Source organism: Rhea pennata, chromosome 25 (assembly GCF_028389875.1).
Source record: "Rhea pennata isolate bPtePen1 chromosome 25, bPtePen1.pri, whole genome shotgun sequence".
NCBI lineage: Eukaryota > Metazoa > Chordata > Aves > Rheiformes > Rheidae > Rhea > Rhea pennata.
Window position 1 is genome coordinate 7962756 of NC_084687.1, and position 27339 is coordinate 7990094.

General features: G+C 49.8%; 1 protein-coding gene across 1 annotated transcript; it reads right to left on the bottom strand.

Moving 5' to 3' along the window:
- Positions 1–437: 437 nt before the first annotated feature.
- Positions 438–27339, bottom strand: SYT6 (synaptotagmin 6). The gene is made up of 7 exons (XM_062595003.1): positions 27186–27339; positions 11001–11337; positions 8916–9474; positions 5436–5556; positions 4381–4552; positions 3823–3973; positions 438–509 (listed from the first exon to the last, which is right to left on the bottom strand). Exons 1-7 carry the CDS (start codon positions 27337–27339, stop codon positions 438–440), a joined length of 1566 nt encoding a protein of 521 aa, XP_062450987.1.

Here is a 27339-nt window from a genome sequence, read left to right on the forward strand (position 1 = left end):
GCGGCGATGCAATGCCAGCAGCACTGCAATGTCGGCATCACTGCAATGTCCGGTGGTGATGCAATGCCAGCAGCACTGCAGTGCTGGCAGCACTGCAATGCCTGGCGGCGATGCAATGCCAGCAGCACTGCAGTGCCGGCAGCGCTGCAATGCCCAGCAGTAATGCAATGCCCAGCAGCAAGGCCAGCGGCAAGGTAATGCCCAGTGGCAATGCAATGCCCGTTGGCAATGCGATGCCTGGTGGTGATGGTGGTGGCAATGCAACGCCTGGCAACGATGCAATGCCTATCGGCGATGCAATGCCTGGCAGTAATGCAGTGCCCAGAAGAGGTGCTGACATGGACAGGGACGCAGCGAGCAGGATGGTCTCGCCAGCTGCTGCCACCGCAGCCGGCGCAGGAGGAGCTCAGGCCGGCCTGGCTCCCAGCCACAGGTGCTCACGGGGTTGGCGGTGCCTTGGGAGAGGGGCAGGAGCCCTGGCTGTCGGTGCTCGCTGCACGGCCACGCCACTGGTGGGAGAAAGAGAGAAAAAAAGAATGTATGTATTAGTATATCTATATATACACACACACACACACACACACACACATATATATATATATGTGTCAGTGTGCACAGAGCAGATTGTCTGAAACTCCTCTCATCCCCTAACCTTGTTCGACAGCCCCTGCGCTACCTCATCTCACCTGCTGCACAGTGTGCTCCAACTGAGGATTTTGGTCTAGCTGGGATAACCAGGTCACGGACAAATCCTTGGGGTGAGAGTGCCCCTGGTTACCTGGTCCAGAAGAGCTGCTGCGCAGTTTATCTCACTGCTTTGCAAATCGATTTGCAATTGTTGGGACAGCTAACGCCCCCCGGACGGCATCTGTGCACTGCACAGGGAGCCTGCCCTCAGCTTGTCTTCCCCGCTTCCCCTGACAACGCTGCTTCCTTTTAGTTGCTTTGCTTTATGAACGCTGAATTCTTGCCACGTTACCTAATTCCTGTCGGTCTGGTAAAACTGCCCCATAGAAACTATATCCACCATGCCAAAGACATTTCTCAAAGTGAAATCCATGTCAGAGGCGGAGTGGATGTAGCAAACATTTTTTTGCCATACTTATAGGATAATAAATTATTTGTGATATGCCCTGGGGCTATTATTATAATTCAAAACCATTACTATTGAGGCTTTCGAGCTCTCACCCATTCCACCCTCTTATTTTATTAAATTCAAATGACAGATGATAGACATCTTCCAAGGGCCACAGGTGCTGTAATGCTTCTGCTGCTCCTTTCTCCCCTGCATCAGTTGTCTCCTCTCCAGCATATGCAAAAAACTTTTGCTGGCCAATATTAATGCTCTAGGAAGTAGAAGGTCACTTCTGTGGGAGAAAACCCATCAGGCAATTTGCACCAAAGGGGAAAAGCCCACAGCGATGTGCCCAGGCACCGCAGGCTCCCATCCTGGCACGCTGCTGATCCGTGTCACCCGGGGGCAGCACCTGCTTTCCCAGAGTGAAGACAAACTCCCTGAGGAGCCACACGTAAAGTCAGTGACCGCCATCACGGGGCTTCCCGACAGGCAGGAAAACAGTTCCTTGCACTTTTCAACTGCACATGTAACTGCTAGAATTCCTAAAGAATTGACGATATGGATACAGACTTCCTACAAGAAGTATCAAAAAAAAAAAAAGGGGGGGGCAAGCAGAAATTACAAGAGAAACAGGCTTTTGGTGAAGCGTTTAGCCTACATTTGCAGTGACATTTGCTACTCTGTAAACGTGATGAAAGCTCTCCTGAGACTAGGCTTAAAGGACCACTGTGCCACGGGGAACCTGAGCATCTCTCCTTTGTTTAACTAGACCCGTGAACCATCCGTTCTGCATTTAACGGTTGGCAAACTAAGAACCATGAGTTCACCCAAAAGTCTGGAAGAGGATGATTTTGCATACCTTTAAAGATAAATGGTTGTTCTTCATTAGGGGGCATGACTTAGCTCTCAGCAAAATCACCAGTTTTTATCTAGAGAAATAGTTTAAACAAATAAATTCACCCATGCTGAATGTAAGAGGCACTTTGCAACATCAAAGGCCAGTTTTGCACGGGGCTGCTGCTGCTGCTGCTCTGTGATATCAGACAGCGTTTTAGTCTTTCATACACAACACAGCAATTTCCAGTTTTCAGAGTCTCCTTTGAAGTCTAGAAATAAATCCTGCAATTCTATAGTTCTTGTAAACACATTGCTTAACCTGATGAGTGATGCCTGGGCAGCGGCAGGGCAGGGCTGGTGGGCGCACAGTGCTGCCAAGACGATGGCATGGGAAAAACACGTTGGAAATTCTTCCAAAAGGCCTTGGCCGTGCACTGGTAAGTGTCTGCACTAGTCAGCAATGGGTTGCTTGACGGAGAATACAAAACCGTATTACTTTTGAAAGATGGACAAATGTGAGTCCTTCTCTTTCATACACACATGAAAAAGCTGACGTGATTAGCTGTAATGCACTAATAGCATTTGCCCATGAATTTCTGTCTAGGATCCTGTTTGTTTTTTTACTACACTGAAGAGTTGCAGACAGCAGTGCTAAAACTTAAAAGGGCAATTAGATACAGGCCCACTGGCTCTGTGCACTGGCTCATGGCAGAAATGCCAGAACAGACCATTTTCTTTCTTTTTTCTTTTTTCTTTTCTTCTTTTTTCTTTTCTTTTCTTTTCTTTTCTTTTCTTTTCTTTTCTTTTCTCTTCTCTTCTCTTCTCTTCTCTTCTCTTCTCTTCTCTTTTCTTTCCTTTCCTTTCCTTTCCTTTCTTTTTTTTTTTTTTTTTTTTTTTTTTTTTTTTCAGAACGCCTGACCTGTGCACTTTGGGGGTGAAATGATTCATTTGACTTTTTTCTCGGAGGCTTGGAGGCTCAGCCATGGGTTTCAACTTATAGTTTAAAAGGTGACTCATCTTATATGCCTTCCTCTTTTCCTCTGAATATCATCCTGAATGATTATGTCCTCAAATGTATTCTTATATAGGAAGAATGTAAGAATTGATTCTGGGAAGATATTCCTGACTTACAATGGTGCAACATGAGATCATGGAAGGCCTCACACAATTGAGTATGAACTTTCAGGTTTCCATCATTTGAGGATGTGTTCCGCTATGTCTCACTCTGGCTTTTGGGGGGTTATTACACTACCACCCCCAGGCACAAGCGCTGGCTTTACTGTCATATTGAAGTGTCAACAGCGCAAGGGTCATTGACCACATCTCTCTCCTCCAGAATTTGTTACCTAAACCAGGCAAAAGGCAAACAGCTGCACAGAAGTGTGAGGAAATGGAGGAAGAGAATGCTAGAGATGGTCAAAACATGACCGTGACCTTACAGGCTCGTTTTATCATCTGCAGCTGCCTTGGGAGAGTCTCTTTCTTGGGAGATGCTCAGAGCAATTACATTAGTCCTATTTATTCTCCCTCAAAGGGCTGGAGATGAATCAACAGAAAAATCTTTTAGGATGATAAAATTAAAACTTGAAATGCATGATATCCCTAGGCAATTTTGTCTGCAATCAGAAAAGTGTTCCCTCTTTTTGCCATTCTTAATCTCTAATTGCAAAAAAGAAGAAGAAAAGATACAGCAACAATTGGATCTGCAAATGCGATCCCTTTCCTTCTTGCTCTCAAGAGTAAGGAGCTCTCCAAGGCTGTACAGAGAAGCTCGTTCTGTGGAGTTCATTTCTGGCAAGAAATTCCCTGCCTCTCCTCTCAGAACTTCCTGGGTGAGCGTGGGAGAAGCCCGAACAGCTTGCTCGCGCCCCATGCATGCATTCGGAGGGAAAAATAACTGCACGCACCTCCTTGAAAGACTTCTTCAGCTCCGCCAGCGGGTGCCAGTGGGCGACGGGCTTGCGCGGGTAGGCCAGCATCTCGTTCCAGTGGTCGCGGCCCAGCCCCTCAGCGGCCGCCCCGGCACGGCACACGCCAATGACCTCGTTGTGGCCCACGCTGCAGAGTGAGAGAACAGCAGCCGGTCGCCTGCCGCCCCGTCGCGGCTGGCACCAGTGCGCACAGGGCTGTCCCACGCACCGCACCGCGTCGCACCGCCTGGGCGAAACCACACGCTTCCTGAAACAGCTGACGGATGGCAGAGAGCAGCAAAGGGGCACGCTCTAAGCATGCAAGGAGAAAATGCTATAAAGCAGAAGGGATCAGCTTCTCTGTGCTTATGATTCTAGCAGGCAACTACCCATAACTGTAAATAGAAATGGCACTTTGCAGTGAATCACTGGAGACGTGCCCGGGGCAAACAGCCACGCAACATCAGCAGCGAGACTGAGGCAAGCGGCTGCCGAGCAAACCTGTGCCAAGGGGGACTTTCCCTCTCCTTCCGCTCCCCAGAGTCTCCCACCTACCGATCGTAGTCCATGACGGATATAAGCAGACTGACTTGATCCATGTTCTCTGGGGGGATGTCAAAGATTATTGCTTCGTTGTAGGTGGGATTTAGCGTGTTTTTCTTTATGGTAGTTTTCTTCTTCTTCAGCCTTCGCCCATCACAGAGCAAAGACACTTTGACATACGGATCTGGAGAGGAGGAGATAGGAAAAAGCCTTCTGCATTATGGAAGCTCATTTTGCTGCCTTTGCAGCAGGGAAATGGCATGGTAAGATGAGAACAGGCAGAGGCAGTTACTCTATGGGCACGGTTTTCTGCACTGCTGCCAGAACTGCTCAGCTGCTAATGTCACATGGCAGTGGCACTTGGGTAGAAAGTCTTATTTTTATGACCTTCCTTAACTCCAAGAAAGTTTCCACTCTTTGCCAATAGTTTCCTGGCTAAGTGGAGAATTGACAGAATGTTTTGAGGCTCCAGAGTTACAGCAAGGTTGGCGATTTTAAAACCCATTTTCCCAAAGATGGGGAGCAGCAGGAAGAGGAGGTTTTAGGGCAGCTCTGCTTCACTCACTTTCTGCCAGCTGACCATGGCAGAACTCGGCTCTGTGCTGCTACACGGCCACTGGGGAACGGCGACACGCTCTGATGGGCACGTGTAACACATGATTAGGGAGGCGCCGAGCTGTCCTCAGCTGAAGCCTCCTTTCTCACACAGTTCAAACGGCATCAGGCTCCAGCTGCGCAGAAACACTGCCTGCAAAAGGCCTTACAGTTATTGTGACTGCGTATTACACAAGTTGTCAAGGAAATTGAAATACTGTGATACTCAATCTCTGGAAAAGAAACTTTTTTATGTGGAGCTCCAGAGCTCGCAGGGGTTTGCCGGGGCGGCCTGCGAGCCTGTCCCAACCCTGGGGCGAAAACGCCGATGCTGGCTGCAAGGGGCTGCCGGGGATGCCTGCAGCAGGAAGCCACTGCTGGTGGGGAGCCACGGTGGCTGGTGCCTGCCACTGGCCGGGAGCTTCCTGCCCTGGCGTGGGCACGAGCATCGCCCCATGGCACCCGGCGCTCACCTGAGGACCCAGTGATGTCCATCGCCTTGAGGTTCCTGCACTTAATGACTGTTAAGGTGAGACGGCCTGCGGTTGGCAAGTAGCAAAGGGAAAACATGATCTCTCCCAGGTCCACGCTTTCCTTCAACAAAACAGAGAGCATGTTACGTCGGCAGGGAGCAGCGTGGCAGCCGCCAGCCCCCCAACCCGCTCCCTGAGGCTCTGCCCCGCGCCCCCGCGCAGTCCCCTCACTTCCCCTGCTTCGGTCCAGGAAAACCACAAAGAAAAGTGCCTTGGGGACGGCCCTGGAGAGGACAGCTTGCTTCCTGCCTTGCTAATTCTGGGTGGCACATAGAAGAGGGCAGGACACCTGGACAACAAATAATACGTGAAAAAGAAGGATTTTTAAATAGTCCTGGCTTCCTCGTTATAATGGCTATAAGGTGGTGATGAGGCTTTCAAGCACGATGTTTCATGCAGGATTCATGTAGCATGTGGCCTTTTCCCTGTCATTTTTAAGCAAATGACTCTCCATACTGTATGGCTGTGTCGTGGAATTGATTTTCCAGTGTATCCCAAAATTGTTCTATCTTCCCATCTTGTATTCTTACAAATGAACACATCGCAGAGGAGAAAAAGTGTGTCTGGATGCTACGATCCGAACCCTGTGTGGGTCGGTGTCGGTGGGGTCGGGGGAAGCCTCCCAGCCCCGGCGAGCGGCACACTTCGGGCATGCGCTCCCGGGCACACGGCGGCTCCTCTCCGATGCTGTGCGAACTGGCAGGCAGCAGCCGAGCAGGGTGCTGCAGGTGAGCACAGGTGAGCGCCATGGTTCGGGCTGAACCAAGCCTGCGGGACTGGCCCATCCTCCCCCCCCCCAACAACCCCTTCGCTGCCACCTCAAACCGGCATTAGTCATGTACGCAGACATATCTAAATGGGGAATTAACCAGCAGATGGCACTCAGAAACGTTCAGGAGTTTCTGGTTACACAGACACAGACACAGATGATAGGCATCATTTCCTAGTTTAGTGCCCTGCAAACTAGTTCTTGTGAATGGCTTTTGCACGGAGCTGCTGGTGCTGCAGCCGTGCTCATCGCACGCCCAAAGGCCTGCCCTGGTGTCCGTCACTGCCTCGCGCCGGGAACTTGGAGAGAAGAGAAGCAAAGCCAAACTGAGAGCACAAACAAGACTAGTGTTGCTTAAATAACTAGAAAACACTATGTGCTGAAGTCAGCAGCACGTTCCCCAAATACATTCCTAACAAGGATAAAAATTCTCATCTTGTGCATAGAAATCCCACATCTGTAGCACGTGCAATCCTTCATTTCTGCAGGGGGAGGATTTGATTCTTTTCACTGTGATATAATGATCTGCTGAAAAGAAATTGTAGCTGTTAGTAGCAGAGTGATGGGACTAGAAAGACAAGTAAATGCATTAGGCATTTAAAGCTCTGCTAAGTGTTAGGAGAACAGAGCTTGTGGATGGGTGAGATTTATGCCAAATGATTTCCTTCTCATTCTCTGCTAAGGCAAAGATTAGATATTTATTCCACTTAGACATGCAGAATACTAATGAGCGGTATACAAAAGTCTTGATTATTGACAGAGATTTCCCTTGACTGGCAAGTAAATCAAAAATCTTCTCAAGCATGGAGTGTACAGAAGAAACAGTGGAGGCCAAATGTTTTCTGTACAGAGACTATATGATCAGTCTCTTGACTTGTGAAAATCTGAAGAAATGTTGTCTCAGGTGTTGATAAATAAGAGTTTAGTACCCTTAGCTGCTCAGATCTCTTGCTCACCTTAAAAAACCAACGGTATCCTGAACAGTTTTCATTCAAGGCAACAAAATTTATTTGAGCCACAATCTCGTTGTCAGTGATTGGCAAGGAAACATGTGAAAACTGTTACCGAGTTACTCTTCCTCTAGCTTTAGCACCTCCTGATGCATCCGCTGGGAGACAAATTTCTTGCCTCACAGAATAAGGTATCCTATTAAAGCCCCTGAACGATGCTCAGCACGTAATGAAGAGTGTGGGGAACCTCGGCTGGTCTGGTCCCGACCGAATCCCACCGCGCTCTGTTGAGCCAGACAGGGCAGGTGGACAACGTGAAAACACCGGTGGCCCAAGGCATCAGAGAGAGCTGGGGCCAGCTCCACCGCGGGAGCTGCTGGTGTGTCCCCAGCATCCTGCATCTTTGCTTGCGCCACCCATGGCATGTCTGGTCTGCGCACCCAGCCGGGGCCGTCCCAGTGCCCCGGCTGTCTGTGGTAGCCTGGCCTGCTGGCAGTGACGGCGGTGCTATGGGGGGGGGCTGGAGCCCCTGGCCGCTACACCGAACCGGCAGCCTTGTTGAGATCCAACCCGCACCCCTTCTCTGGGGGCCCAGGCAGAAGGGAGTCCTGCCCCTCTGTCCACATGTTCCACCTGCTCTTCCTCCAGGGAAGCCACCCGCTCCCCTGCCCTGCCCTGGATCTCCCCCCAAGACCCTCCAGGCATGGTGCACGGACGCCTGCCCACCTGCTTCCCAGCAGTTTTCCTTTGTCGCCGTCCATTAGCAGTTCTGGACCTCCGCTTTCTGGCTGCCTCCCTCTGCAGCACTGCAGGCAGCGCCCCAAGCGCCGCAGAGAGGCATTCGCTCACTCATCAGCACTGTGCCTTGGGCCCTGCTCCCGGTGCCACATGTCGCTTCCCCGGGAACAACTTCCCATTGCTGCAGGGGCGCTCGGCCCCGGCACCTTCCCGGGGCAGTGCAGCAGCCGTCCAGCACTGCTGGCTGCACTGCAATGGGTATTTATATACCCGAGTCTGTTCTCCAGTGCAGAGAGTGCAAAAGGAAAGGGACCAAACCTGCCCTGAAGGCAGTTGCAGGACAGATTTTGCAAGTCATGGGGTGATGTCAGTTGCTAGGAAAGACTTGACAGGGCCCATGCCTCCAGCCACAGGGATGATGACATCTCATATTCCACTGTTTTAGAAGTAATGACATGAAATGATAGAGAAAAAGACTGGCTTGGTTTCCTGCTGCAAGGTAGATCAATCACTTGTTTGCCCTCAGCATCAGACAGGTCCTCCTTGGAGGACAGTGGACAAGCAGACAGCTATTATGTAGAGGTTAATGTCAGTGTTTCTGTGCTGAGAGATCAGTGTGAAAAGGTGGCTTTTCCTGCTAGCTTTGACCAGAGTCTGCAGTGTTGAAAGTATCCGGGACATATTATTCTCTGATGTGTGGTTTCATTTTCAAAGAGAGTTCAAGAAAACTGCTAAAAGATCCACATCAAGCTCCAAAGCAGCTGCAGTAACACATCAGGAGTAGTGCTCTCAGTACAGCAAAACTCAGCACAGCTGATGTGTTATTGGTGCCCCTCCAGAGCTATTTCTCACTGCTCATTGCGGGCACATGGCGGACCCTGACCTGAAAGCGCAGGTCTCCCACACCACCCTGCGCCACGAGCCACCTCAGGGCTGGGCTGCCCCTCCACAGCAGATACTCACAGTCGTGGCGTACTGAATGTCCTTCCAGATGGACGTCTCCCGGGACAGGTCAGAGGCCTCAAACAGGTTCTCCAAGATAACTTCTCCAATCATGTCATGCCTGGAGAACCGATCAAAGTCAAAGACACTCAGGTGGAGCTTTCTGCTAGCCAGCTCCTCGTGGGGCACGGGGAAGTGGAAGGACTCATCGAAGGTGGGGTTCAGAGTCTTCCTGTGGACACGTGTCTGGAACTTGCGCTTTCTGTCAGGCAGGAGGTAGATCTTCACGTAGGGATCTGAGCTGCCACAGAAGTCTTTGGCTGGCAGATCAAAAGCCCTGAGAATTCGGACAGTCAGAGTCTCGTTCTCATAGTCGTACTTGAGAGTGAAGTTAATTTTCCCACAGGTTTTTGCTGCCTCTTTTTTGGGGTCCTCAGAGTCCACAGATTTTTGTTTATAGAGTTCGGGTTTTATGCGACCGATGCTAGTTGGCTGCTCTGCCACAGCAGGTGCATCTGCGCTGTAGTCCACGCTGGACACATGCATTTGCCGAGGAAGGTGCCTCTTGAAGGAGATGTGCCTACACAGAGAAGACAGGACAGCTGTAAGCTTTTCCAGGGATGTCCCCCTCCCTTTTCTCCCTTGAACTAGCACAAGGAAAGCAAGGAGAGCTCAAGAATAAATAGAATTAGTGCTCCTGATCACTGCATGGACACTACCTATGCTATAGAATAGCATTCCACGTTCAAAAGAACGTCTTTCTAATTTTCAGAGTATTTGCAGCAAGCTGCATTTTTCACCCGTTACATCAGTAACAGGCCATAGGTAAATACAGGAGCCCAATTATGTTCTTTGACCAAGCCACAAGCAACACAGCATAGAGACCTTTTCCCACCTCCAAGCTATTAAAATTACAAGATGCTGGCATTAAATTTCCCTCAGGCAAAAGATGTGTAGAGCTTTTAAAGTGAGAGAGGCATGGCCATCTCAAAAAGTTAGAGTTTGTGCTGGGTATTGCTGCTTCAAAACTGCTCTAGCAAACTCTTATCAAGAAAAAAACACAGACTTCTTCACAGACAGAAACGTGGGGCCTCGTGCAGAAGCTGTCCCCTGCCTTCAACTGCCTTCAGCGTGGAGGGAAGCTGTAGGTAAGCAAAGCTTTATCTTAGTGAAGCATAACAGATTTGGGGGACTCACAGCATTATTTCAGATTATCTGCTGTTTACAAGAGCTGCATATTGGGCTATTTAACCACACTAAGAACTTGCACAGCCACAAAATGAGCCTTCAGTGACCAGAGGAGCTCAGAGCCCTCGCTCCTGCTGGGCAGGTTCCCCAGGGGCGCCCTGGCCCGGGCTGGGCCGAGCTGTGGTCGGAGCTCTCAGGCTGCACGGGGCCTGGCGCAGCCGCAGGACACGGGGGAGGGCAGTTTGCTGCCTCCGCTTGTCCTGCTTCTGTCAGACTGAGCTTCTGTTTTCTCCTTCCCAGAGGAGGTGCAACAGAAGATGCGCGGGCGCGTGCCCGGGCCAGGGACCGGCGGCAAACCGCCGCCAGGGCGCCCGGCCGGCTCCGGCCCCTTTGGCGGCGGCAAGGTGAGCCGAGGCGCGGGGCCCTGCGGCTCCGCTCCCTGCCCTCCGTCTGCAGCCTCCTGCGGGGAAGGCGCCCGAAGCCGGGCATCACCCTTCCCCGGTCTCGGAGCGCTGCGGGTTGCGGCCTTGAGCACAGCCCGGCCTCGCGCCACGATTTGGCTGCCTGGCTGCTCGGCTCTGCGCCGCATCCACGAAGGAGAGCAGAGGGGGCCGCCGCCACCGTCACCCGCCCCTCGCGCCGCGGCCAGGCCAGAGCGGCCGGGACCGCGCTGATGGCTCGGCGAGGCCCCGTCACAGGAGCAGGCCTGAATCCTTCATTTTCTGCCAGCCCCACAGTGAGCCAGCCCTGACGCACCAGCCGGCTGCCGCAGCCTTCGGAGAGCGGCCCAGCCTGGAGGTGCATGCACTTTCTTTGCTCTCGCTGAACGTATCGGGCTGGATGAGGTGTCCCTGCGGTCCGGCCACTTCCCGCAGACAAATGGCGCCTTCCCCGCACCGAGCATGGCAGATCTCTCACCTGGCGGAAGAGGTGGGCTCCGTTGTTTGCCGCTGTATCCGTGAACGCCGCATGATGTGGTCCTTCATGGACAGCTGGACCTCGGCGGGGATGTCTGGAGATGTGTGGCTGATCTTTACAGCGGCCTCCAAGAAACTTATGGTGCCCGCGTCCTTGAGCTTGTCTGCCATACTCTCCTTACTGCAGTCTGCCTCGCTCTGCAAGATGGCCAGGTTAGAAGAAATGGCCTTGTTCCTCCAGGGAACCCAGCACAGCTTCCAAAAGAGAAAGAGAAAACCTGCCACCAGGGCAAGTCCGCACACAACAACTACCAGCGCAAGGAGGCTGACGGAGAGCTCTACAGGGCAGGAGAAGGTGGCAGTGGTGGGGGGAAAGAGAGGCAGGGAAGGAAAAAAGAAAAGAAAGATTGTGAGAAAGCCACAAGTAAGAGATGGTCCAAACGGACTTATATCTCCCCAGGTGCTGCAAGTGAGAGTCAAACCCATGTAAACATCCCCTGCAGGATTCCTGCCCCAAAGGCATCTGGGAGAAAAGGTGTCTCCAATGGCCGAGCTATGAGGTCTTGTGCTGCAACACTCAGCTGGACTATAAAGCTTCCTGCTTGGTTTGATTTGTGGCCCTTGCAAGCAGCTGAGCCTCAAACCGAGCAGAATTGCGGAAGAACTGAATGATGGAAGCAAGTTTCAATGCAGCGTGAGTAGAAACTGCCTTTCTCTTTGTAACAAAGGCGTTCAGACGTAATATTAAAAAAATCCACCCGCCATAATCCTGAAAAGCAGGTTGTTGTTGGACTCTTAATGATCGCATCTTGTCCAGCTGTGCAAGTGGGGAACTAAAAAAAAACTGCTGATGCAGTGAAACCAAATATAGAAGAAGGTTGTACAGCAAATATTACATTCTTCCTTACTCTAAAGCGCACAGAGAAATCCAAAGTGAAAGCTGTGCATATCCTCTGACTTTCTGAGTCACTTTTACCTCATATGCTATTTATTGCAGCATTTCAAGCTCCTCTGGAGAGGAAAGAGCTTCTATACATACGGTTGAAGAATCACGACAAAAGGAAGAGCACATACACATGATCTAGGCTGTGAAAACATTCAAAACTTTTCAAAAAGAGAAAACAGTGGCTGCTTTTAGTTCCTTTCTTACAGTATATAAATTCTCAGATTTCCACCCAAAGCAATATTCCAAGAGCTTGGAACACACAAAAAAGGCCCAGCCTGGAGGCGCAGGCCTGCTGGGGCAGGATCGTGGAAGGCTCCTTTGCAGGTTAGTATGAATTCAAGGAGAAGAAGCATCTTGCCTCCTGCATTATTTGTAGTGACCAGTAAAGCTATAATCCTTAATTTATGTAAGCGCAAGCCAGGACAGAAAAACAGATTAAAAAAAATTAAATACTCCAGACTTTTATACAGAATAGTCATTACCTCTTACTGACTCCTGTTTCTATGCCTGCTTAGACCACAGATGTTTTTCTATGACATGTGAAATAGCAGCTAGCTAACTCGGTCTCCACAGACCAGACACAAGGCCATTGGTTTGTCTAAATGCAGAGCTAAGATTACTCTTAGTGAATATATCACAAATGTGTAAAATTAACCGAAGAAAAGAACATCAGATGTAGGTGCTAAACAGTGAAACCATCATGCACGGAAGCAGTGTAGATGGACATCGATGAGATGGGCAAGGTTCTACCGGATTAATATTTTATTTTTGTCTATATGAATTCACTGCCCCTCTTTAGATTATGTCTAACTACACTTAAGGCAAACAAATTCTCAACTCCAAAACCTCTAAGAAATGCCACTCAGAAACTGCATTTAAAACAATCTCTCTTAAAATACATCCTTACCAGGCAGCTTAGCTTTTAGCAGATCATCTCACATCCGTACTTCATCATGGCTACTACAAAAGTGATCCCTGAAATAGGTTTTTCCTTAAATAGAAATCATGGCAAGCAAGTTTTCTTTTTCCTCACCAGCCTCGCGTACAGGTCAGCCTGTCAGCCTGTCAGACCTCTGCATACCACAGCTGGGGTGAATGAATAGGTCCATCTCGTCTATAATAAATAGGATTGTATGAGGCAGCAGTGGAACTTCCTTGGAGAATTGCCTAATGGTGTTCTCAGCAAAGCAGAGAGCACAAAGGTACCACTTTCCTGTGTTTTGAGTTAAGTCTTGGAATCGTGCCGAGGATATTCAAACAATTTCATAAGAACACTTAAGAAGCTGGATTTTCTGCAAATATGTCTTCTTCTCCTGTTCTGATTTTTCCTCTGTAAATGGTTTTAGAAATCCAATAACCTTTTCCAGTACCATTCCTTCAAATCCTGGCGAGACATCCGCAGCTGGAGCCTGACTCAAACACACACAGAGACGTCCATACCGCACCGACAGAATTAGCCTCAGTGATAAGGAGCTGCCCGAAAGATTTTCCCCAGGCAGCTTCTTTATCTGCCTAAAAATTACTCGTATGACTCTAACAAAAATGAGCTGTGAAGGGATAAATAATACATGGCTTTTGTTGCTAGCAGTGACGTCAGCTGTGGGTTCTGAATCGCAGATACCTTTATCAGCCTGTAAGGACCAACTGAAACTAAAGATCATGTCAGACCACCGCTCAGCTTCAAAGACTGGCATGGTGAATCTCCTACAGACCTAATAAAAATAGTTTAAAAAATCCAACATCCCAACAGAGATGCTTTCAGGACAAATCTGCTTTGCAGATTTAACTTTTACCAGCTTTTTTCATCGGCAAATAACCGCTGATAACATGAGTTATTGACCTCCACTCCTTTCAGTTATTTAAATCTACAGGAAAAAAGTTGCAACACAGAACCTGTCACTGCTGGAAGTTGTTTATGTAGCAGAAAAGTTCCTGTTAAGATACTTCTGTCCATTCCAGGAAATTATGTAGCATGTATAAACTTTCCAGCACACCAGCCTTGTTAATGAAAAACATCAGAAATAATTAGTTATCCCTTCTGAGAAATTGTTGCTAGCTCGAGAAAGATACTAGTCCACATCTCTTCTTACTGAGGTGCCATTTGTAACGCATTTGACAGTATTCACAGATACTTTTATGCATGACCTCTTCCTCTTTCCTCTGATGGCTCATATAAAACACAAGCAGATGGGACTGGGATTTTACAGACGTTTTTTAAGCATTTGCCTTGGAAGAATATTGCCTTGTCTGAGGATGACATTGAATTACCCAAGACTTCTTCTTGAGTTATTCAACTTAAATATCAGTTGAACAGAGCTGACCTTAATTGACTTAACGAGCTTTCTCTTGTGACTGTGAAAATACCAGTTACTTGAAAAAATATCTAGTATTCAAAATGTTATTAAAGGACATTTGAAGCATGAACTGTAAAAACTAGACAACCCCTTAGCCAACAGAAAAGGCTAATCTTGGCCTTAGGGCCAGACGTTTCTTGGATATTGCTGGCACCAAAGTAGGTCAAGCCTATCTGCCCAAAGACTTCTCCAGAGGCAGAAAGAGACACTCCATCCTGGGAAAAGCATTGTTCTGTGTTTCTATCACCTCCCTGCATGTCCCTGTCAGAGTCAAGCCCTCCAGGGTGGAGAGGTGGAGAGAATGGTGGGTCTGGCAGCTATGAGGAAGATCCCTCTAAACGCTGGACAGCATGGGAAGCGCTAAATTTCTTGCATGGCTTCTATATTTAACATATGTACCTGGACTTCTAAGAGAGCTGAGAACCTGACCCAACCACTAGAGAAACAAAGAAAAAGATATTCACAGCAGTGCCCCAGCACAGCCGCCACCGGCAGCCCTGGTCCTTCGCCCCAAAGCACAGGCATTTGCCGAGAGCGCTCCTGCGCCTGGCCCAAGTTAAACAACACTAGGTGTACAGAAAAACACAGCTTCCTAAACTGAAAGCCATTTACAGCCAGAACCCATGCCAGCACCTGTGGCTCTAAGCCCTCAGAGACAGCACGAACAGCTCAGGGGGCTCATGCAGAAGCACCACCGTGCTCCCAGCTCCTCGCGGCGTGAGCTGTGCATGCAGGCAACGGGGGTGGCGCGAGGGCGGTGGGGCTGGTGAGGCAGAGGCAGACAGCCACTGCCGCAACCTGGGGACATGCGCACCGAAACATGCTGCAGAGCAGCCCCATCAGACAAGACATGTGCAATTCACTGAGCCGAAACCTGCAGTGACTGACGGGAATGCCGAGAGTACCACGGAGACTGTCTAAAACATATGAACTTTAACAGGGATTGACCAGATTCCTCTTTGGGATTGTCTGCTTTGTGGGTTTTACTGTTTCTGCAGGGTCTAACAACCTTGTTGCTGATGCTGATAACAAAGCCCATAGGAGGACTCAAACCAATAAAACTTCCCAGAAGGTCACTACTTTCTGCTGCATTCCTTGTGCCTTTCCGGTAAAGGATGAAGTGGCCCAGAGTCACCTGAAGGCATCAGCTTGAAAGCTAAAAACAAATTTAAGAAAGGGGATCCTTTCCTGGCTAGTCCACCCCCTGCCCCAGCCCTTGCCCCCAGTGCCCAGGCATTCTGTAAGCCGCGCATTAGTAAAACTATCCATTTTGCTTCGTCTTGGATGGGAACTAATTAAGGGAATATGGCAGAACCACATTTAAGATTTATGTCCCTTAAGCCTTTATACTGCCCAAGCTGAGATACCAAAGGGGATAATTAGCAAAGTCCAAACAGAAAACGATTAATAATGTGACAAAGCCATGATTACAACAGTCTATTAACTGCAAGACAATACTGGTCTAATTACGGCAACATTGCCTTTTATTACTTTGAAGTGGCTTGCACTGTCATTAGGAGATTTCATAGATAATTCTGAGTTTAATGTGAAGAGTTATATTTAATAGCTTAGTAGATGTAATTTAGCTTTTCTTCCACCCACTCCCCACAGAGAAAATAAAATACGTTTGATGGCTCTCCCAGCCCTCCAACATCTGTTAGTCACTCTAACCACAGGTTGGATTTAAACAAAGTTAGGATGCCATGAGTGGAAATGCAACAGGACTAAAAAAGCACCAGTGCAATAGGCTGGGGGTTGCAGAGTGGGCTGGGGCCAGCTGCACACAGCAGCAGGACCTGCAAGCCGGCGGGACCCACGCTTCCCGACCCTGGCACGTGTTCTCAGGTGCTTGAGCACCCACATGCGTTCCCTAGGCATAAGGTTGGCCATAGGGAAAGTGTAGCTTGAGAGAGAGCTCTGACTGGTTCGTTTCCGCTAGGTTTCTTTCAGTTAAACAGCAGCACTCAGGTATTCCCAGCCAAGCTGTGGAGCATGGACCATCGCTGCCCAGAAGAGCGAGGAGACATGCCTGGAGGTGGGTGGTGGTGGCGTGCCTGAACCCTGCTTGTATGGGCTGCAGGACTGGTTTTCCAGTGCGATATGTTGACCACCGCTCATACTGTGCCAGGAGGTATCTCCAGTCTTCTCTGTCCATTTTGCTTTTTTTTGCTCCTGCAGCAGTGCTTGTGAGAATATATTGCTCTTTTTCTGCAAGCCTGTAGAGAGATCATGCATCGCAATGATGGATTACGATGAGAATCATTGCTGGAGGAGCAGATAGGCAGCTCTGGGGTTATGGAGGACCATGTGAGGCACCCGCCAACTGATATAATTTTCCGTCTCTGGGGAAGCATCAGCGATATTACCCTGAAAGCCGAGGCCTGGAGCTCAGGCAGGAGGAACTGGTGCATCGGAGACACAGCTTGACCCGGGGGGGGGGGGGGGGGCGGGCAGCACAGGATAAGGCAGGGAGAAGAAGAGATTTCCATTAAATCCCAGCTATAGATGTGTTTATTCAGCAATACTGTTCAGCTTTGAAGCTGTGCAGAGCTTTGAACAGACAGGGGACGTGGGACAGAGGCAGAATGCTAAAGCAATGCAGCAGAACCATATCCAGCAGCACTACAGGAAAAACACAGCAAGAAGTACAACAGAGCCCAGGAACTACCCCTTTGGGAATGCAGTGAAGAACAAATCCTAGAATGCACCAAAGCAAAGCAATGAGTAGAGCACTTGAAAACGGGAGTTTTGAAAAGGAAACGGCTGTCTTAAGAACTGTGAATCTCAGCTCTGGGTCCAATGCAGGACTCGATAAGTGAGGGGAGCTGCAGTGTTGCAACATGCAGGCCCCAGTCCACTCCTTACCCCCTCTCACAGGCACGGGAGAGCAACAGAGCAAAGAAGATCAGATTTCCCATCACCCAACCCGCCACCAGCTCATGCATCAGCGAGGAGTCTATTTATCAGAACCCACAGCTAGGCAAGCTCTGGGCTGTGCAGAGTGTGCATGTGAGGGAGAAACATTGCAAAACAATATAGCTGCTGGGAGCAGGCCCAGCCTGCCGGGCGTCTGTTGGATGTTCTCATCGTCACAGCTTTGGGTTTGCTTGCTGCTTTTTGGGTGGCATCTGAAGCATCAACACCACTTCCCTTCTTGATTCACTGCTCTGCTCTTGAAACAGCTATGAGCTGTAGGAATGTGTCTGGAAATATTCTCCAGCTATAGAGGTCATTAGCAACTGTCACTCCGAAACCTAGCTGCGGTCGGGTAGCCCAAGAGTGCAGAAGGCACTATGTTGTGAGGCTTCTGCCTCAATCAGGTCATGAGGGTGTAGGTTGTTAGCAGCAGGAAAATGTCACTACATTCTCAACAGGTTTTAAAGCAGCAGGTCAGAAAGTAGTTGTGGAGCGAGCACATGATCTCATGCAGGGTGGCAATACAGGACATGAAGCAGTCCCATGCAGCAGCATGTCTGTCGGCAGAAGCCAGAGCACCTTGGGGCACTGCAGGTGACACCTGCGAGTTCACAGGGCACAGATCTGCTTTCTTGAACCTGCCAAGCCCTTCCTTTCTGGGGACAACCTGAGCTGTCACCTTACTGCTCCATCAGTGTCTGCCAACACCTTGCTCAAGCCAGCAGGAGCTCAGCTGCTCCACAGGTTTCCCTGCGGAGGAGCAGGGAGCATTCCCCAGCTGAGGACAGGACAGTGTCCTTGGAATACGAGGGAGAGGAACATGAAGTCACATGAATACTGATTAGAAAAAAGTAAAATTAGTTTTGTTTCAGCTGCACTCTGTTGCAGACCATGGTTGAATCGTGTTTTGTTGCTCCAAGTCAGTCACCCACAATTTTGAAAATGGTGTGCAAGTGGAAAGAATTGTCTGAGCTTATTTTATATAAGGAACACTTTCACATTAAATTCATCATACAGAGTTCAATAGCAAGCTTCCTTCTCACCCTAGCAGAGGGGCAGAAAACTTCATGAGATGAACTTCCCAGATGTCCTGAGAGGAAGCCCCAAGGGACTCTGATGTGTCCCCTTTGAAGCTGCATAGACTCAGCCTTCCTTCTGCATGAAACTAAAAGATTTATCCTGTCCATGAGCTGCTAGACACTGAGTCTATCACTATCAGCTCCCACCAGCCTTCTCTGTGATCATTGACTCCACAGGAGCCCAGACAGAGCCCCGCCATCTTCTGGGCACATCTCAGCTATGAAGCAGACAGGAGGGAGATGGAGACATGAAAGCTCAGACTGGCTATGTCAAAGTTCCAGTGAAGAGAAACAACTTCTTAAAAATTAATTTGCTGCTATCACAGGGTTCCTGCAATACAGGAGCTTATTGGAATGCAAACTATAAGCCTCAGAGGCAGGGATGAATCAGAAGCTATTTTGAGAGTAATTATATAAGATTATAAAGTTAAAAACATCTCATTATTGTACGTTAAGTCAGCCTACTTCACAAGGAAAACTTGGAGGGAACCAGCATCTCAGCCAGCTATGATCTATGGTCCAGGCACAAAAAGCAGCCTCCTAATGCCCGTCCAGCAAAGCCTCCTTCATTAAGCAATGGCAGGTCTTTTCATCATTTGCTATAATTCTTTAGAGGATGTTGCGCTATAGCACGGAGAATAAGCAGGACAGTGAGGTATGGAGAACTTCCTGCAAAGCTGTTCGCCATTTGTTACTTAAGCAGTTATGTAGTTCATTGTCCAGGAATCCAGGTATCAGCTTATCAGTAAGAGTACAAAAATATCTCCACATTTTTTAAATTCAGTTCAAATTATGATTAAGGAGAAGATGTTTAAACAATAAATTTGCACATGGACTAAAGTGTTGTTCATTCTCTATCCATGAAGGAATTACTGCTAGTGCTGTACATCCAGATACTCTCTACAGATCCACATTTGCAGAAAATTCTAATGCTCAGAAGAAATTAATTTTGAAATTAGTCTTGGGGCTTGGCTAGAAATGAAGCATTTTATTCCAGTCAGATCACATCTTTAAAAGCTGGAGATTCTCAAAAACCAGGGAGAGGATAGAAAGAATATCCTGGACACACAGTAACAGCAAGGAAAGCAGACAGGACCCAAGGGTCATCCCTTTCCAGACACCCACAGTAATGGGAATACAGGCACCCCTGAGGGCTGGCAGAGGGCTGCCAAAGCACTTCCATCCTTTCAGCCAAGTTTGTAGCAACTTTCAAACCACATCCAGGAGCAGAAGGAAAATCTGGATGCTCCCGCATGGATGCGTCCCAAGAGGGAGCAGCGGTGTTTGGAGAACACTTCCACCAGACCATCGCAGGGCCTCGGCAGTGAGCCTCCTCATCCTGTCACTCCAAGGACTCAGGCGAGGCAGCAGCACTGGCACGTGGGCGACAGGTGTGCGTATTGCAGTGCTGCCTGCTGCTCCGAGCGAGTGCCCGAAACCCGAGCAATGAGGAACCGGGAGCCCCCAAGCTAAACCTGTTCAGCAGAGCAAGGACAGGCTCTTCCCATCCTGTGCCGAGAGGGCAGGGACACAAATCATCCACGCTCCCAGCACCCTTCCCTGGTTTGGGGACAGGTCCAACTTCTCCATATGTTCGCAGCATATTGTGCCACTTGGTTTCCAGTCCCTACACGGGGAGGGATGCAGTCACAAATGCCAAGCCAGCACTGCTTTTGCAGCACAGGAACCTGCTCCAGGCAGCAAGCAGCCACCATTTATTTTATACCTTGTCTATAGCTGTGAAACCTCCAAGCAGTTGTTGCAATGGCTGCTGACTGAGCACGTAAGATGTTTGTTTGGGCTCCTGCCCAGAGGGTTCCCAACGCCCTGAAAGCAGAGCTGACATAGACAGGCGTATTTGCCTGAGGAGACCGACAAAAGGCTGCTGAAATCAAATATTTTGATATTCTGGGGTCAACTCACATGTCGATTGTGACTTTCCTTCCAGACTGCATGAAAGGCACATGTGTTTATCAAACCTTTCTTGGTGTGTGCAATCAGCAGGAGAAGCTCTGAGCTGCTAGTAACATTGCATTTCTGTTGTCAAAAGCGGAGAAAAAAAAGATTGCTCTGAACCAAGGAAACATTCCCCAGTGATTTAGGTTGCTTTGTGTCTCAATCAGCTGTTTTCTAGAGTCTTATAGGTGAGATAGTAAGTTGTCATTGCTTTATTCCTAACCGATGACAATCTAATGAATTATTTTAAGCCGTGCTGAGTATAATTATAGCACATAGCTGTGCACTAACCCTATGACATTTTATCATAATATGCAGCATCTGTAAATGACTCAGTAATGCCTCACACACTTGGTGTCCCAGGCTTGGGGTTAAGTAGTTGACACCAAATCTCATCTTCTGACCATGAAGTAATCCCACTTACAGGCATTGAGCCAAGTGCACTAGGAATGCCAGCGAAGCCTCACCGATCTTGTTCAAAACAGAAGATGTCTGTCCAGATCTCCTGAAGCCAAGCAGAACCAGGCAAATAGCAAAGCACCATGATATAGACCCTTCTGAGGTATACTAATCCAATTTCATTTTCAGATGTAATGTGACCAAAACAAGCAAAAGCTCTTCACTGTCTCCTTAAGCAAGCAAAGACCCTAGACCTTACAAATTCCTTCCAAAAACTTGGCCAAAGCTGACTGCTGTGAAGAAGCACTGAGGAGGCTGGGGGCAGTGATGCCTCATCGTCTGGTCTCCCAACAGCCCGTCTGGGACCTCACTGCCTTCCTTTAAACTAAGAGCTTTGGTTTTGGGGGAATATTGCCCTGCGGCTCTTTAACTCCTCCGTGATTCAGAACCACAGCCACGCTGTCCCCAAAATGTCTCAGAATGGAGCTTGCTTGGAAGGAGACTCTGGGCCTCCTCCCACCCCCCTCCCAGCCTCCAGCCCAGGTGTGCCAAGCCTGCTAAGAGCAGGCGAGTGAACAGTAACCCTCGATGCAGCACAGGACACCAGGGAGAGGGTGAGCCCGTACTACACAGGAGAAGGTGGCCTGCCTGCCAGGAGAAGCAGAGATCTTCTAGCCTGCAGTGTAGAAGGTGCAGAAGGCCCAAGCAGGGGCCAAGACAGCCCAGGCAGTTTTCCCACAGTGTGGGCTCTGCAGGAATGGCCACACGGCCACACAACCCGCCCGGCAGCGAGGGCTGCTCGAACAGCCTCCTTGGAGAGCGCAGGACGAGCTCTGCTGCCCGGCTCTGTGCCATAGCAAACATCCTATGCATGTTTATGACAAGGCTCATGCAGGGCTCCCCTGGCCTGGACAATGGACAGATCTGTGCAGACAGGAGGTTGGGCTGCCAGCTTCCTCCCTCTGGAGCCAGTGTGACCATGTAAGCCCATGTCTTTCCCTCTTCTCACACTTGCCACCGCTTGCAATGCCTGGCACATGGAGGATACTGGTCTGCATGGTTAAAAGCTCAAAGCAGGCTGAGGAGCAGCTGGGAAGATCCTCCATCACCTATGTGCAGACGATGGGTAGCTGGTACCTGCTACCGAGAAGCGGCACTCCACCTGGCAACGCAGCCGTACAGGACCAGCACCGCCTTGCCCCGAGGCACAGGAGCAGCTCCCGACGCGTTCTGCCCGTGTTCAAGCTCGTGCTCGGCCACCGCTGCCACTTAACCCCTATGAGGCAGCGCGGAGCAGCCGCTGGTACTGAGTGGGCTGCTGCCCTGCAGCCTGGCAGATGGATCCTTCCTTCTCCCTTGGCAGCAACCCGCCTTGCTCCCCGCTGTGCACCATAACCCTGCGAGCAACCAGGTATCAGGTCAGATAACTCTGCCCTGCAAAGCACGCAGACATCAGAGAAACTACTCTGTGCGGCAAGAATGCATCTAAGGAGGCGCTTGCTATGCTTAACACTGAGCTACAACAGTGTGTGCATTTCTTTGCAGCAGTCACAAACATGCACAGAAAATCAGAGTGACACATTACCAAAGACCCTGATATGCTAGAATTTCTGGGCAATTATTATTCAGTGGAACCAAATATTCTAGGATCTTATGTCCCAGTGATTTTTGAAAAAAGGATTTTTGAAAGGGCTTACATGAACTGTGTATCTAGCATCCTGCCTTTAATCTTTACTGCTCAGTTTCCCACGATGTTGTCAAATACTAACATGTTACAACAAAACAAACTAAACTAAATATAAAGATAGCAGATTAGCATCTGCAATTTCACTATGCATAAGACACCTGCAGGATAACTTCTTCTTTTCAATTTAATTTACAGTCACTCCAAACATCCCCTCTCCATCCCTCCAGGATGCCATTTTGCAAGGTGCAAGCATAATTAAAGAACATGCGTGGCACAGAGATGAACTACATCGCTCCCAAACAACTGCCACCATAAGTGATGGTTACCTTAGCGAGTTCTCTGGAGGGAAATGAGCATCACTGTTACAGATAAGCTTCCTGTTCTTATGATTTACAAATAGAAAGATATATATATGCTATTGCCTCTTAAGATGAAATAACATATTAGATTATTAGAGCAGGACAAAAGTGCCTAAACCAACATGAGGTGGAAACATGGGGTCCTAAGGAAGAATACGATTGTACCTAGAAACATGAACAGTAAGAGATTAAACAGGTTAAAAAAAAAAAAAAAAGCCAGCATAGTTGTAGCTACAAAGTTAAATGAAGAATTATACCAGAACCAAGATGCACACAGGGTCCTGGTTTTGTCTCTGAAAAAAAAAATGAATGCACATACATAAGACTGAATATCAGTGAATGCACCGTATATGCATATGGCTGTGCACACTGCACCGGTATGACTTCAGCAGAGGTGTCAAGAAACAAATATCTGTAAACACAAAAATGCCAGTTTCTCAGAATCATCCTGTAAAACAATGGAGAAGATTAGAGTAAGGCTATGCCCTGATTTGAACCAGCTCCAAGCACATGCTTGGTCTTAGTGAAACACAGGGAGAATACTGAAAGCAAGAGAAAATGTTTCAGCAGCAGAGACAAACTGCTGAAGCAAAATCTTCATTAAGGCAAAGAGGGCCCATGTTATAAAGAAAAGCAAAAAATAAATGAAGCAACTTTGGAAACGTGCACTCACCAAGGATGCGTCTGCTCCTCGCTCTCCCCCGGCCACTGTCCTCAGCCCGCTCGCAGCGCCGCTAGCAGCGGCAGTGCTCCGGCTGCCCGTTTCTATGGAGCTGCCGATGCTGAGCCCTGCCTGTGCGTGCGGCTGCCGCAGCTGCGCTGGAACACGCACCAGGGCTGGCAGCCCTGCCAGCCCCCTGCGCTGCTTCCGGCGCGGATCAGCCAGACCCAAACCTGCGTCTGGGCAGAGAAGCACTTAAAAAGCCCCCAAACGTACATGTTCCCCACAGCTGCAGAGGAGCGTTTTGTTTACTGGGACCATCACAGCGTAGATAGTGGTAGCACCTTATGCATAAGCACAGATGCATGTTCATAGACAGGCTATATAATCCATTTGTCTTGGACTTATGCCTCTAGTTTTCTGTATTTAATCTTATTTTAATAATAGTTTTGCAAGCCTCCCTTCCAGCAGCAAGATTTGAACCTGACACCTTGAGGATCAAAGCACAGAGCTCCCTTACTTGAGCCAAGCGCTGATCCGCTGCTCAGAGCACGAGCTGGCTCCTTTCCTGCCACGGACCAGACTCCAGCAGAGAGCAGCAAGGTCCATTTACAGCTGCCTTAGTGCTAGGCGAGCGCCTTGCCCCAAGGACCCATGCTACTACTCGCATGCCCGGCTGCTGGGAACGCACGCTCCAGTGATTAATATTAGCTTTGCCTAGATAGCTTCAAACATGTTTACTGTTATGGAACCATATTTGCTTAAAATGCACTTCAACAGTGATTCAGAGAAGAGTGTTATTGCAGCAAGTATGTTAACTCAAGGTTTATCCATATTTTATAACTAGGGCTGGAGATATCCCATATGGGTGAATAGACATGTCGTCAATTTCCCCACCACTCAAACTATCAGGGAATCATTCTTTGCAAGAAAAATATTTCAGAAGCAATTTCTCCATGTAAAACACTTCCCCCCTTTCATCATTCCTGCAGTGAAAAAGCCCACATTGCACAAAAATGCACCTCTGTCTCTGCCTGCAGCAGAAACACTCATGAACGTGTGGTTTTAGCCTTTTATTAGCCTTTGTGAAGTGCCAAGAGGGTGCTCAGCACTGTACACAAAGTACTGCCGGCAGCGCAAAGTTCGGGAGGAACGGTTCACTCCGAGGGCAAAACACCGGCCGCGCTAAGGCATCGGGGAGCAGCTGCCAGTGGGCTGGGAAGCCAAACCCATCCGAAAGGTTGTTCTGCGTTTGCATCGTGCCCAGCCACCCCTGTTTGCCTCTCCCTCAGCCACTGCCCGTGCTGGGAAAGCCCACAAGCACTTGCTGGATGATGCAACCGCTTCAAAACCAGCGCTGGGCATGCAGCACGCTCCTGCCAGAGCCGCGCGGTCGCGTACCGTTGTTGCAGCCCTCCCACCGCCCTGCGGCCTGCCAGGCAGCGCTGCACTGCTCTGGGTCACCTCGGTCGTCGGCCAACGGCGTTAGCTGGGGTCTGGCAATGACATGGCTGAAGTTGCATGGTAATGGCAGCACATCAGCTGTACGTCGCCAGCAGCAAGCAGCCCAGTGGGTGAGCAAGCCCATCAGCAGCTAGCTCCTTGTCAGCACTATGCTGCCTTTTTTGGATTAAATACACTCAAGATGCTAACATCTGCAGTCTATCGCCTAGAGGAATATCAGCCACAAGAGCATGCCACAGTGGATCCATCTGGGCCCTCCTTGTCAGGGGCGACACCATGCAGGCAGAGGGGGGCAGGAGACCCCGCTGCGGGCAGCCACTTGCTGTGGACACCTGGCTTTCCCAAAGCAGACGCAAATTCTGGGATCTGGTGTATGCTAACATCTCTGATGTGGGTCAAGGCGCTCATTACCCACGTGAAATGTAATCCATCCTCCACCTTCTTGGGATCTTTGCGTCAAAGGCCTTTTGCAGCAGTGAGCTCCATGCAGCAGCCTGCAGAACACGCCTCGGTCTGCGCAGGACGGCCATGTACTCTGTGACCTGCTGCCACTCGTTATCACAGTGAAAAAGTGAACCCATGTCCAGGTTACTCAAGCTGGGTGCTTCCCTGCTAAGAAAAGCTTCGGCCGGCTGCAGCGCTCCTGCATTGCCCTGCCCTCAACTCTACTGTTTGCACTGGCATGGAGACTCTACCTCAAAGGCTGATCACTACCCGTCTCTGCACCATCTCGCCTTTTATTTGCACATCTTTATGCAGAAGGAGCAAGCAGAGCAGCACACAGGACTCCAGGTGGCTAGTGGCAGATTTGCTTAACGCAGGTCCTCAGTGCAAAACGGGCAGAGTGCAGGCACAGATGATGAGATGCACACCCAGACGCTAGCGGTGCAGGTGGCTCACCGGCAGCATGGGAGCGTTGCTAACAGTTAACAGCAACAGGTTTGTTTTCCGTGCTGAAGCACTTCTGCATCCAGACATTTGAGAACTGTTACTGCTGGGGGGGGGGCTCAGCAGTGTCCTTGGGCAGATCCAGGCCTGCAGAGCAGAGACAGGAGCCCCGGAGAGCCCAGCCAGCCTGGGTGCTGGGACGGGGCCGGCATTTGCAGTGGTGACCTGCAAGTGGGTTGACAGGGTCTGTAACAGACCTGGTGACATACGCCAGGCACCTCTCTGCCGCAGGCAGTGGCAGAGGGAGCAGTAAGGGTATTCCTGCTGCACACCGTTATGAAAGTTTCCGTTTTGGTACCAAGGTAAAAACTTAAGAAATAACACAGTAAATTACTGTCAATGCAGAAAACCACTGTACTGGGTGCAACACGCCAGGACAGCAGCAGTGATAAGAGGCTTCCAGAAGAAGCAGGTATAAAGCAAAGTGACTGCCAGATGATGAGTAGTCCACAAGCAGAGCAGTCTGTGACCCTGTGGCGCTAGGCTGCCCAGACTGAGTGGCAGAAGCACCGCTGGGAGCAAAGATGGCAGAAAGGCAGCGAGGCAGCAAGCTGCCGTGGCGCCCAGAGGCCGGCTGCCTCCTGAAAAGCAAAACTCCAGCAGGCAGGGATAGGAGGAACCGGAGCATGGCAACGCGCTATGTCTGGGGCAGGAGCTGCCGGGCCCCATGCAGCTCAGCTTCACTCAGGGCTTGGAGAGGGCAAAGCAAACGCACCGAAGGCATTGTGCTCCTTCACTGGCTAACAAGCACCCACGCAAGTCCTACCTTTTCTGAACTGGGATAGCAACAATCAATTCCCAGCATCTTAGCTTCTTAAATGGGCTTTATGTTGCTGTTTTACATAGGACAGGAGTCTGGTTTTAGTACAACAGAGAACTTTCACAGAATCTTTGTGTTATCAGCCATCTCTTCACCAGCACCTCCCTGCAGCATCACCCTCCTTCTCCCACCAATGTGTCTGTGGCTGCTCAGCACCCCGGGCTGCAGGCACCACAGCACTTTGGGAAGCATTCTCACCCAAGCACCTCGCTCAGCTGTGGAGCAAGCAAATGCGCATAACAACACGGACACGTGCCAAGACCGTCCCCCTTGCCTCCAGTGCTGGAGTCAGCCAGCATTTTCCTCCCCTCACACGCATCCTTGTTCCAGGCATTTCCCTCCTCTTGCACACATCCTCCTGCAGTGCATTTCCCTCCCCTTGCACACACTCTTCTACCATGCACTTTTCTCCCCTTGCACGCAGCCTCATGCTGGTGCATTTCTCTCCCCTTGCACACACCTTTCTGCCACGCACTTTTCTCCCCTTGCACGTGTCCTCATGCCTTACACTTCCCTCCCCTTACACACGTCCTCAAGCCCGTGCAGTGCTCTGCGGTGGTGAGCACAGCCTGCACGCCCAGGAACGGGCTGCGCTACCTGGCTCCGAGATGCTCAGGCTCTGGTCTGAGGGCAGCAGGAGGAATTCCTGGCAGGAGTCCAGGTCCAGGCCAGGCAGGCTTTTCTTGCGGCACAGCTCGGTGACAATGCGCACTGCCCTCTGACAGCGGCCGCCATCCTTGGTGCCGCTCAT